This window comes from Idiotropiscis lumnitzeri, chromosome 2 (assembly GCF_059441095.1).
Source record: "Idiotropiscis lumnitzeri isolate Australia: NSW breed Sydney's pygmy pipehorse chromosome 2, RoL_Ilum_1.0, whole genome shotgun sequence".
Taxonomy (NCBI): domain Eukaryota; kingdom Metazoa; phylum Chordata; class Actinopteri; order Syngnathiformes; family Syngnathidae; genus Idiotropiscis; species Idiotropiscis lumnitzeri.
In genome coordinates, this window is record NC_142392.1 from 36916641 (window position 1) to 36930757 (window position 14117).

Below are 14117 nucleotides of genomic sequence, written 5' to 3' on the forward strand. Positions count from 1 at the left end.
GTTGTGGGACCCAAACATATTGATGGAGACCACTGGGGGACATCGCAACATAATGTCATTGACAAAATAGGAATCCTTCAAGCGAAATATGTTTACAAGTATTTCATTTCGCATTTATGGATAGTTTCATCGTGGGTACTTTTTGCTTTCATGATAATCTGGATCCCTAAAAGAATTAAAGTGGCGCTGGAATCAGAGTCGTGATTTATTGTATGATTTACGTTTGGGTTTTTTTTTTTACCCAAAATGATACTTATCCTGCGAGTAAGTTCCGACATTACCCTTTTTATTTTTATAAAATTTCTGTTTTGAAATAAATTTTAAAACAAAATTACGTTTGAAGAGTAAAAGTTCTTATACATAAGCATTAAGCAACAACACTTTCACTCTGACTTTCAGACATATTTGAATAATGACTGTATATTTTAAAGTTATCCAATATGTATTCAAATTCGACAAAGATACACCAAAATATTATGAGTTCACTGAATTATTTTGTAACCGCAATGATGTATAACAGTCATAGGGTGTCAGTAATGAGTAACAAAGTAACACAACACCTCCCATTGTTACGTCATCATTGTCTTTTGCATACATTATCAAGAACTATGAGTTGCAGTCGAGATGCAAACCACCTGGGCCACAGGAACTTTATTACCAGGAACTAAATGTTCCTGGACTTGTTGGTGGAAAAGGGGGTTGTGACGTTCTCCCTTTTTAAGCCCATGTGAAGAATATTATAAGAGTAATCATGTTATCGAATGTAATCAGAAATAAACCTAATGTCACACACAACCTAATGTCACACACAGTCTAATATCACAACACTCTAATATCACACAAAGTCTAAACATCATTCAACATTACAAAAGAATAAAGACTAACACCACACAACACTATAATATGGAATATTGTTACTAACCTTGGTTCATTCATTAACTAACAAATCTGGGAACTAACAAAAACATCACCACACTTAGGTTAAGGCGACCACTTAGGTCAGGGCAACCGAACAAACTCCACTCTAAATACACATGAGGGGAGGCGGATGTGGACCGGACAAACACCAGCCAGACCAAGGATAAACATGCCCTTGAGAATTCATGTACCTTTGAAACGATTGTGTAAGTCTGTATTGATTTCTGTATTAATTGTAATGTGTCGGCACATGTCGACGTGACTTATGATTCTCAATAAAAGGCCCGGGGAGAATTGGAGGTTCAGAGATCAGACTTGTTCACTGGGGTTCCATCTCTCCTGGCCGGAAACTTGCCGTTTGGAGTCCGTGTCCAAATTCCTACTTGCCGAGGAGTGAGACGCTCCTCCACATTGGGGCGATTCTCCCTTGACAGCCCATAGTAAGCCAAAGATGCAGATGCATTCCTTGCAGCATGCGCTTGTTCACTGATGAGATCCGTGCAACCCTGGATGGATGCATTCAATGTATTTTAAATGATTGGATGAGGTGAAACGATGCACACGTGCACAAAACAGTGCAGGGCCACCGGAGGTTCATTGACCGAGCCAGTAAAAATTTCATAAATAAGACCAATACGTACTTGATTTCTTAAAAAAACTTAATCCTTTGTGGTTTATCCACTAAAATTCATCACCCGCCATTGATCATTTTGCCGCAGTGTGCACAGTTTTTAGAGTCCGGTTGAATCATTCCGTAAGGAATTGCTTGAACAAGATATGTCAGAGTTTTTGTCAAAAACGAGACAAGCCTGCACAAATGAATCATCCAGCCAAGATTGTCTTTGTCACTTGCGAGGAGCAGTCCGGCAAAGAGAAAAGCGTTCCCGCTCCTGTGCGGCCTTTTATTGAAGCACAGCAAAGCAATTTGAATATGCAAACTCATAAAGAATGGAAAACCATGAACACTTTGACTTCATCACACCCATCCACACTCTTCCTGTTGTTCGAACGGTTTCAGCTTACAACACATGTTTGGGTCACACTTCTGTTAAATGCGAGCTAAACGGTTTCCTGTCAAACATGGTTCAAGACGTGGATCTGTTTTTGTGGCTTCCTGCTGCCAGGATGGCCGAGTGGTCTAAGACGCCGCGTTTCGGTCCCAAGTCTCCCCAGGAGGCCTGGGTTCGAATCTCGAATTTCCCCATTGTGCGACTAATAAAGGGAATCTTATCTTATCTTAAACTGCCAGCATGGACACAACTCTGTTACCACTGAACTCACGTTTTCCTGTTTAAGAGGTCCATGTTTTTGTGACCTTCTATTAACCCGTAAGCATAGTTTTGAAACATGATGACATGACAAACTTAATTTCTTTCGCGATAATATAAAAACTTTTGCAGATATAGCAAAAACAAATTGGAGAAGCTGTGGAGCAGAGCACAACATCAGTCAGACCCCGGGTCCACAACCCCTCTGGCAGAGACGCAAACAGAGCTTTTGCTTCAGAGTGACCCATTCACTGCCTACCATAGTGCCGAGAAATTCGGAAAACAGAAGAATTCGGAATGGGTGCTGAAACACCACACCCTGCTAGTGACATGGAGTATTCAACATCTGAAATTAACTCTGCCAAAAGTCTTCACCAATGGGCCGAAATCTTTAGTATGATGATGCGCACCGATAGTTAATGTGATTTGTGGCTCCGCGAACAGAGACAATTCATACAGTTTCCTCTGCTCTGGGGCAAGGCACACATGCGAGGCAGCACCAGTAGACATCACAAATACATAATCCTAATGCAAGATGCACTTCTGACCCTCGGAATTGGGTGAATGCATCCTGACAAACCAAATCATCAGAACTCAGTGTTCAATGCAAAAGCCCAATTGGTGGTTTGAAGGGGTGGAAGCGGCTCCACCACGCAGACCAGAGCAGGAACAGGAAGTACCAGCTGCGGGAGGATGGAGACCCTGGTCTCAGAGCTGCCCAGTCGACTGGAACGGAGGACAACATAAGCTTCTCCCAGCGGACGCGCACTCAAATTCAGTCCCTTCTGGAAATTCAGTCCCACTCGAATTCCAGTGTTTGTTTCACAGGTGCGGGTTCGGTCCTTGGCAGTGACTCAGCCAATCTCAAGAGTCCTACAAGCGTAACAGTGTTGTTGCTCACTGGGATATGCAGAAGGAGCTTGCAAAGCCTGGAATATCTTGTTCCACCATCAAAAACTGTTGTCCATCAATCGTCACCGAAATGCCAAGACCTGCCGGTCGTTGAATGCTGAGGCTCCGCGGGCACCCCTATCGTGGAATGTGGTCCCAATCGGGTTGAGGCGTCAACTGTGCGTTTGGAAGCCATAGAAGCGTTGTCGGAGGAGCGGGTAGCGGTGGCGCCCCTGTGCTAGTGGACCTCTTTGTGACAGGCATGGCGCTGGACCACAGGATGGCACATTTCAGGAAGTGGCTCGGTTTGGACCGCTCATCACCCAGTGACCCCACAGCAAAAGCACGTCCCACTCACAACCCGTCTATAACCACCCCTACTTCTGTTATGTGACCTTGTTGACTGGCCGGTGCGGACAACAAGCCTGCTGTGGCACTGCGTCACCAGAACCTGGCCCAGGAGCAGCGGAAACGGAAAGAGCAGACGCAATGGGAGCTGCATGCGTCGGATGCTGCATTAGCTGCTTCCCCCCGCTTTTATTTTATTTTTTTTCCCATATTCTTTTTTCCTTTCCCTGTGAATTAGCACTCTTGGCCCCCTGAACCCGCAACTGTAACAATTCTTTTTCTACATCCAATACAATATTTTCTTTCATCGATGCAAAACCGGGGGTTCTACTCATACTGATTAGCAGTTTCTCATTGACGGACTGTTTCGCTTGATGTCAGTAACTGGGAGGCGCACGCTAGGGCTGGGCGATTAACCGAAAATTTACCGTTACCGAAATTTATTAGAATGACCGACATCATTTTGCCCATGTCGGTAAATTCGGTGTCTAAAAAAAAAAATGAAAAAGGAAAGTCTTTTCTGTCTGCGGCAATGTTCATGCCTCTTTAAGTCTGCTCCAGCGCATGTAGTCACGTGACTCAGGCGCTGTAGAAGAATGTAAACACAAGACGCGTTCGTAGCTGGCGATTCAAATTCAGAAGCGGCTGACACGGCTAAAGACGAAGTAACGTTAGTTGAAATTGGTCTTGTCGCGCTTGTCCCAAAAAGAAATTCGACATCTGTCGTTTGGAAATGTTTTGGGTTCCATAAAGACGATGTTTGCGCAAAAGAACATGAACTACAAAGTGCGTCGTAAGCACCTGAAACAGCGCGTCCAACCTTTTCTTTTTCACCACCCACAACACAACCATGCTGTTGACTTGGAGCTTGTGCTAAAAGTTCAAAGTGAGAAGCAAGGTTGGACAAGTGACAACAGCCCACTAACGGAGGCGAAACCATACGAGAGAACGTCTCAGTGGTGGACGGGATAGCCTAGCACATAGCTAAAGATAGAGCTCCTGAAGTTACAGTGGAGCGCACAGGATTTAAACGCCTCAGGAACGTAGCCGACAAGAGGTACGAAAATATTTGCCGCAAACAGCACTTCCCGATATGGACAACATCGGGACGGGAGCGGAGACATGTCGAGCATTTTGCATCCACATCCGACTTGTGGTCGAGTCGCAACATGCATCCCTGTTTGAGCCTGAAATGTGCAGTACATAGACGACAAGTGGCGACTGCGCACCGGAGTACTCGAGACGGCACATTTTACTGATGAAGCACACGCGTTTGTTTGGCACTGGCATTCCATTGATTTTTTTTTTTTTCATTTTATTTAGCATTTTGTTTACAGGCGACTAGTGCCTTTGCACATGGCATTATTTATATTGTTTACAAGATACCTTTACACAAATCTAAGCATTTGCAAATGGCATTACACCATCTCGGCACAATCTATTTGCAGGAAAAGATTTTGTGAGAGGTACCCTTTTTTTCCTGTTCTTTGTGACATTGTTCAAGTCATGCAAAGCAAGCTATTTTGAATGTTTATTCAAATGATTTTTGTACTTCTATTTTTCATTGAAAGTAATGTGTACCAGTTGGTCAATAAAAAAAAGCAGTTAATATGCATTTCCTGCATTTATTTTGATTTTGGTCCTCAGGGGGAATTTATCGTGCATTTATCGTTATCGAGGTAAAATTGCCCAATTTATCGCGATATTGATTTTAGGTCATATCGCCCAGCCCTAGCGCACGCCCTCGAGGACGGCCACCCGGCACAGCTGTGTGGTGGTGACACTATTGGACGGGTCACTGGCGGAAGCTTCAATCCATTCGCGTCTCGCCCCGTCTCCCATAAGAGCTCACCAACTTAATCCCTCATCATATTTTACAAATGCCAATGCCAATTGGTTTTGTCTTCTGTTTATGATTCATATTCAATCCCCATGAACACGTCAATTATAATTTAGCTATTCTTTTTTAACTAACTAATATAACCCCGTTTTCCTCAACCCATGAGTCAGTATTCTTGGAAGTGGAATATCCGCAGACTAAAAATTTGTAATTTAATTTAAATCAATTTACTGTATCTCAAAAGTCCCCTCATAACATGATAATTCATCATATTCCTGTCATTTCCATCTCAAAATGTCGTTCCATTAATTGAATTACCGTAGTACCTCGGTCGCAAAACTGAAGTATGGAACATTAGATGGGGTTTTTTTTGTTTTGCATGACCTTTAACCTTGCATGTTCTGTTTCAACAAAATTGTATCTCTTATCAGTATCCCTGTATTATGAGCTGCTGCCGGGGGCAAAAAGGAGGAGTTCAGAGAGGAATTTCACCCTCAGGGGCAATCCCAAACTTTTGTTTCCAGGACATTGTAACACTCTGGGCTGGTTTATTGTTCTTCTTATTGCAATTTTACTGCATTCAGTCTTCCTCGAGACTGAATACTAGGGCTGGGCGATATGACCTAAAATCAATATCGCGATAAATTAGGCAGTTTTACCTCGATAACGATAAATGCGCGATAAATTCCCCCTGAGGACCAAAATCAAAATAAATGCAGGAAATGCATATTAACTGCTTTTTTTATTGACCAACTGGTACGCATTACTTTCAATGAAAAATAGAATTACAAAAATCATTTGAATAAACATTCCAAATAGCTTGCTTTAAATGACTTGAACAATGTCACAAAGAACAGGAGAAAAGGAATACCTCTCTCAAAATCTTTTCTGCAAATAGATTGCGCCAAGGTGCTGTAATGCCATGTGCAAAGGCCTAGATTTGTGTAAAGGTCTCTTGTAAACAATATAAATAATGCCATGTGCAAAGGAGCTAGTGTGGTCGGCAAATAAAATGCTAAATAAAATGGGGGAAAAAAGTCAATGTAAATAAACAAGTGTACATCATAGGGAAAATGTGCCGTCTCGAGTACTCTCGTGCGCAGTCGCCACTTGTCGTCTATGTAATGCACATTCATGCTCAAACAGGGATCCATGTTGCGACTCGACCACAAGTCGGATGTGGATGCAAAATGCTTGACATGTCTCCGCTCCCGTCCTGATGTTGTCCATATCGGAAGTGCTGTTTGCGGCAAATATTTTCGTACCTCTTGTCGGCTACTTTCATGAGGCGTTTAAATCCTGTCCGCTCTATTGTAACAAGAGGAGCTCTATCTTTAGCTATGTGCTCGGCTATCGCGTCCACCTCTGAGACGTTCTCTCGTATGGTGTCGCCTCCGTTATGGGCTGTTGTCACTTGTCCAAACTTGCTCCTCACTTTGAACTTTTAGCACAAGCTCCAAGTCAACAGCATGGTTGTGTTGTGGGTGGTGAAAAAGAAAAGGTTGGACGCGCTGTTTCAGGTGCTTACGATGCACTTTGTAGTTCATGTTTTTTTGCTGAAACATCGTCTTCATGGAACCCAAAACATTTCTGAACGACAGATGTCCACTTTATTTTCGGGACAAGCGCGACAGGAACAATTTCAACTAACGTTACTTCGTCCGCAGCCGTGTCAGCCGCTTCAGGATTTGAATCGTCAGCTACGAACGCGTCTTGTTTACATTCTTGTTCAGAAGGGAGGAGTCACGTGACTACACGCGCTGTAGCCGTCTTAAAGGGGCATGAGCATCGCCGCAGACAGAAAAGACTTATTTTTCTTTTCTTTTTTTTAGACACCGAATTTACCGACATGGGCAAAATGATGCCGGTCATTCTAATAAATTTCGGTAACGGTAAATTTTCGGTTTATCGCCCAGCCCTAACACATAGTATTTTCATGACCCACACTCTCATTCAGAACAAACAGATTCAGTCTGCTCAGGTCAAACTGATGACACCCCAGATAGCACTTCATGGACAAATACAATAAAACACATTCTCCACATAGGCCATAGAAGATACAAACATATCAAATTGGGGGAGGACGTCACAGGGATGCTATCTCTAATCTCGTTGCACACTTGAGTACAATGACAATAAAGGGATTTCTAATTTCTAATCAAGAAGACCCAAAAATATAATCTGATCTGGGAAAACATACACCACACAATCTGTACACTGACGAGATTACAGGGGAATGTGAGCAGGAGAGACGGAGAGACTGCCGCCTGCCTGAGAGGGTCAGCCTTGGACCTGGAACGTGGGCCGGGCCGGGGGAAGGAGCAAGGACGACCGATTCAACCTACATGACCCTTGACATAAAAAGCCTCCTATAAAATGTGAGGCTGGGCTGAGATCAGCGCGCCATTTTTCGATAGTACTCGTCTTGAGTACAGTTTCTCGTCAGATTAAGACAAAGCCGCCCAGATATCTGTATTTGTACTATTTCCTGAACTCCAGAAATCGAAGAAACTAAAATATCGCAACTGTAATCAGTTGTTGTTGAGTCTTTATTTGACCCTATTCTTCTTGAGTACAAAAAACGATCACGCATTGGAGTAACTTTGGCTTTTAAGATTCATTTACTAAATGTTTCTCAGTGGATATAAAAGTACACTACATCTGTCAGCATAGTTTTGAAACATGATGACATGACAAACTTAATTTCTTTAACAACATTTAAAAACCGGAATAAGTAAAATGTTAAATAATCAGTTCAAATTTTAAACTGGGAAAAAAAACACGGAGTTGACCCCCCACTAATGGTTATTCTTTGGCATCCATTTTCTGCACTGATTTCATTTGGCATAAACAAATGTTCAGCAAACCGGCAAGTAAAAGGCAATATTTAAAAATAAAACGGCAATAACCTCGAACGATTTCCCCCAAAAACTTAATGTTGTTATGTATATTTTTAACGATAGAAAGTCGTTCTTTCCAAAGCAAATGAGAGTAAGACGGGTACAAACCTGCTTTGTGTAGCACAACAGGAGGCTGCTTGTTAACTTCGCCCAGCAGTTGAAAATGTTGCTCGTTCTCTTCTTTTATTCCACAAAGTTCCTCTTTGTACTTGGGTGTCGTTCTAGCACACATTTTCAAATGATAATTCCAAAAAATCCGCACTTGATCTCTGCTTGGCGATGAGTCATGTGCCTCTTTTCGTTAGCGGCTAGCAAGCTAACAAGCTAAGCTAACAAGCTAAGCTAACTACGCCGAAAAGCATCAACGCGCGAAGATGAGTTATCGGGACACAAAGACTTAATGAATTATGTCGTAGTCCTTTAGAGTAGCACTGGACATTCTGTGAGAAATTTACAGTCAGTTCCACACTAAATCAGAAGAATTGAGCGGTGGACTATTTTTGTTCCGGTGTGGACGGGTCGGTGGATGTGGTCGAGGTCCTTCGGAAGCTGCGCGCTTGCTTATGACGTCATGCTTTAAGCACGTATTTTTCAAATATATTTCTTTGCCTCTGTGTATGTTTTTACCCCTGGCGGTTCTATTTCAATATATATTCTATATAATATTTTAATTCGGTTGATAAAAAAAAAAAAATAAAAAATAACTAAAATAACGCCACATTGGCGCGTAAGATCTGACGTCACTTCCGCCTTTGCCTCGAGAAGCCGCTGCTACTCCAGCAGTGGGACGTTTAAGTTTCTCCTCCCGAACTTGCAACAATGCTGCTGTTCAATCGGACTGCAAGATTGTATGGATATAATGGCCGTGTCCAAATTAACAGGCTGCGACCTCCGAAGGCTGCTTTTTCGGCCGCATGACGTCACTTTCGGCGCGACACGACCGCGCGTGGTGTCCAAATTCACGGCTGTCACGTGCGACCTTCGAATCCAGCCTTAGAATTGGTCTTCGTTTCCATGGAGCCAAGGCCGCTTGGCGCAACATTTACGTTACGTCCCCATGTACTTTGCTCCTCTGTTCGACGCAGGCGATAAGTATTTGCGGTGGATTTATAAACGGCTTGGATAATCAATGGATAATCAGCGACGAGCGCCAGACCGAAGGCATCGGCTTAGCAAAACATTTGTATTATTTAATTTTAAACGATGGAACCCGAACTTTTCTTCATTTTATTTCACTTTTTAGTTTATTTCCATTTTGTTCTTGAGGAGAAGAGGATCACGCTTTCCCATCGCAGAGTTGTCCTTTATCGAAGGAATGAAGTAAGTTCTAAATCCGTCTATCAGCATTTTCACACTATTACCAACATTGACAGGTCAATAGGGTTATAACGTGATTGTTACAGATGAACTAAAAACATCAGCAGTACAACTTCAGTAGTACATGTGTTAACTTCATAATAGAACAAATATCGAATGGAAATGATATAATTATCTACATTCTGAAAGAGTTTTTATGAATTTAGATACTTGTGACGGCTTTATTGTCCCCGTGATTAGTTTGTACATATGGCAAAACACCAGAATACCACTAGAGAGTTTAGGGCCAGAGTTATTAAAATTAAGTTGGTGATACTGTAGGAATGATGCAAGCAAACGAAACAAGTACAATAATTAATGGGTTCATGTTTTTTTTATTCAAAACATAAACAGCCAAGAAGTCCATACTGCAGGATAAACCTGGGTGTGCCAGCGTTGGATCGTTTTTTCAATGGAGAGGATCTCCAAATAGACTTTCGCCTGAGCAGGGACTCATTCAGAGTGTTGCTGAACCTCCTGGACCATGACCGACGACATGGATGGGGTGTCGAGATAGAGGTCCTTGTCTTTCTCTTCTGGCTGGCGAGTGGTGCATCATATCGGGTGGTGGCACGAGCATTTGGGATGCCGCGGTTCACTGCCCACTACATCATCCACCGGGTCACTGGGGAAGTGGTGGCTCTTCGCCACAGAGTCATCCACTTCCCCAACACTGCAGGAGACCTTCAGGCAGTGACCCAGGCATTTGCAGGGCTGGCGAGACACCATGCATTTGCAAAAGTTGCTGGAGCAATAGATGGTTGTCATGTCCGAATCAAGCCTCCAAGTGGCCCTGATGGTCACGACTTATAAGAACCGCGAGCTTTTCAGCAGCATAATCATGCAAGCTGTGTGTGACCATCAGGGTCGCTTTCTGGACATCTACATGGGTTGGCCTGGATCAGTCCACGACTCCAGGGTCCTCCGGCACAGCCCTCTTTACCAAAGAGGGCTGTATCCTCCTCCAGGGCACTTCATCTTGGCAGATGGAGGGTATCCGTGCCTCCAGCGACCACTCCCCCTCATCACTCCTTACAAGCGGCCGGTGCAGGGCGTGTGGGCCCGGCGCTTCAACGTTCATCATTCCAAGGCACGCTCTATTATTGAGCGTGCCTTTGGAATGATGAAGGTGAGATTCCGGGCCATCTTTTTCCACACCCTGGAGGTGCACCACACCTTTGGCACAAAATAATCTTTAACTGAATCATCAAAGAGCACAGACACACAAACATGGCAAAATATGAGAAGATGGAAAAATAGATTAATATACAATGTAATGAATGGTTAATAAATCTATCCCATCTTTTGGAGTGACATGGCAGCCATCTATTGCCCCAACCATCCCTGCAAACCCCCACGTAATGGATGATGTAGTGGACACTGCAACCGGTATGATGCCCCACTTCAAGTCACGAGAGGAAGATCAGGACTCTTGCTCGTGCCCCATCCATGTCATGGGTCCTGGAAGAAAGGTTCCATCCATGCTCCAAATGAGTCCCTGCTCAGGCGAAAATTGGCAAAACAGCACTGACACACTCAGGTTTATCCTGCAACAGTTATGAACTGGGGAATGCTTTTTTATTTTCTGTCAATAGTTACTGTGAGTTATGATGTACTTAATTTATGCCTTGTTTGTCCACTAGTTTTTCAATAAATTAAGTTTGTAAGCAAAACGGACATGGAGTCTTCATATTATTGTAAATGTTTTGGTCTTTCACAAACCTGGGCTTTTTCACTTTTGTCTGAAGAAGCTGATCTCAAGGTGTGACTGGGATACGAACTAGTTCATCTGTTTTGAAAGTACCCCGGTTTTTGTTTACTCTTAAATGAATGTTATCTAAATTTCAGTCTTGAACACCAAGCATATTTCACTCATTTTTTATTTTGATCTATCATCTTTTCCATCAAACTGAAAAACCTTTCAAATGTCTCCCTCTCTGTCGTTGCTCCGGCTGTTGGCCTCGCTCTTCTTCTTCTTCTACTTCTTCTACTTCTTCTTCTTCTTCCTCCTCCTCCTCCTCTTCTTGCATCACCCTGGCCCGACTTGGCCCTGGTATTTCTTCAGGGATGGCCTGACTTGGCCCTGGTCTTTCCTCAGGGATGGAGGCAATTAGGACAGGGGGGGTGATGGACGGTCTCTGTCCGAGCACTCCATCCATAAGTTCGAACCAGGGCCAAGTATCGGCAGTAGCTCTCCCTGCCACCCTTCGCCAGTCCCTGGGTTTTTGCAATCCTTTATCTGAAAAGAAGCAAAAAGATAAAACAATTATATCTTCATTTTCACACACAAGAAAAAAAATGTGGACTTCCATACTTTATACTTCATTTAAAAAAAAAAAAATTTTTGCCTGCAGGGGCGTCACTTTGCCCTGCAGCTCAAGCTTTTCCACGATGGTCCTGTATTAAATAAATAAAAATGCATGCAAAAATAAAGGAAGAAAAAATGGGTAAAAAAGATGCAAACATTAGTCAGAAATCCTGGTGTTATGGGTAACATGCAGATTTATGCACTTCAGTACATTAGTTCATGACCGTTTCAGTGCGTTTTATCATGTTAATGTGGAGGGTGATTCGTATATTATTCATTAATATCAGTAATTGGGGAGCACATTGCAGGGGGTACATGGAATTTATACAGGGCACATTCTGTGCTAGGATAAACAGCTGCGTGTTAGCGCAAATCTAATTCAAACACAAATGGCTGATGAATGGAACCTAAAATTGCTATAGTGGGTCTCACCATTCTTATGCGTTTTCTTTTTGATATTTTGAGTTTAAATGGATGGAAATAAATAAGACAATAACCCGTCAAATATTTTTCCCGATAGAAATTGTATTTTTGCCTCCATGCTGTGGCTGCGGAGAACTTGGCCCCTGTAAAGAGGCTGTCGTACTCCCCGCACAGCTTGATCAGCGCGGTCATCTCCTTGCTCCCTAAAACATAAGGAAAAGATTAAATAAAATAATGCTAACATGCAGAAATAAGACAATTCAAATGTTTCAGCCGTACCTCCTATGCAGTAATTTTTAGAGCTACATTAGTTATATTTGGCCGATATCGCAACGAATAAAATTATCTTAATCTGGAGCTAAATATCCAAACATTTCTGCCCAATATTTCTCATGAGTGCTGTCTTAATATTACATATAAATAACGTATACGTACATCTGAAAGTGCACTCCGATGAGGCGGAACACGTGGCTTTGTTTGTTTGCATCTTGCGAGTGTAGAACGGCGTAGAAGAAGAGCGAGGATTTTAAGGCTGCGAAGGTTGCATTCTCATAGCCTTCACTCAGGGCCCGTCTCCATGGAAACTCCATGGAAACGAGGACCGATTATAAGGCTAGTTCCCGGAGGCCGCGTGAATTTGGACACTTGCGTAAAGTGTATACGTATATATATATTTATATATATAAAGTGTATATATATGTATGTATGTATGTATATATATATATATATATATATATATATATATATCCCCATCTTCTGTACCGCTTCTGCTCACTTTGGGTCGCTGGAGCCTATCCCAGCTATCTTCGGGCAGTAGGCGGGGGACATTCTGAACTGGTTGCCAGCCAATTGCAGGGCACACAGAGACGAACAACCATCCGCGCTCACACTCATACCTAGGGGCAATTTAGAGTGTTCAATCGGCCTGCCATGCATGTTTTTGGAATGTGGGAGGAAACCGGAGTACCCGGAGGAAACCCACGCAGGCACGGGGAGGACATGCAAACTCGACACAGGATGGCCGGAGCCGTATTGAACCCACGCCCGATGATGTCTCTCACTGTGAGGCCATCATGCTAACCAGTCGGCCACTGTGCCGCACTGTAGAAACAATATAAGACAAAGTTGCCGCATGAGCTTTGACTTGACCAAACAAATGTGTGTTTGTCTTTGTGTCCTACAGACGTCAGTGAATACTATCTCCGTTCTGTGAAAGAGGTGCCAGACCTGACTCACATCAAAAAGGAGGAGGAGCAGGAGATCAACAAGTCACCAGTGAATGTTCTCCCTCTAAAGACTGAAGATGAAATGAAAACAAGGATGAGCGTGAGGACAAGAGAGGGGCGGAGCCTCCAAGCAGCAGCTCAAGTCATCACGTGACAACAGAAGGTGATGAAGACCACTGGGGACCATCACAAGCACATAATGAGGACACATTATCACGCTCTCCTGATGATGATGATGATGATGATGGGCAAGCCAAACGTGAAAGGGCATGTCACACTGACAGTTGGGTATGTTCTCACTGTGGGAAATCATTAACTTCAAAATTCTCTTTAAAACTGCACATAAGAACACATAGTGGAGAAAAACCTTTTTCCTGCTCAGTTTGTGGCATGAGCTTCGTTAAAAAGTCAAATTTAAAAAGGCACACAAGAACACACAGTGGTGAAAAACCTTTTTCCTGCTCAGTTTGTGGTAAATGCTTCTCTGTAAAGTCAAGTTTAACTTGTCACAACAGAACACACACTGGAGAAAACCCTTTTTATTGCTCAGTTTGTGGTAAAAGCTTCTCTGTAAAGTCAAGTTTACGAAGCCACACAAGAACACACAGTGGAGACAAGCCATTCAGTTGCAGCGTTTGT

General features: G+C 43.1%; 1 protein-coding gene across 1 annotated transcript in view; it reads left to right on the plus strand.

The window, feature by feature from the left end:
• Positions 1–14117, plus strand: part of LOC148342453 (uncharacterized) — a 95981-nt gene that overhangs the window by 44929 nt on the left and 36935 nt on the right. The window contains exon 4 of the mRNA XM_088288184.1: positions 13763–14067. Within this exon, the coding sequence (XP_088144310.1) occupies positions 13763–14067 (305 nt within the window). The remainder of the gene's footprint in view (positions 1–13762; positions 14068–14117) is intronic.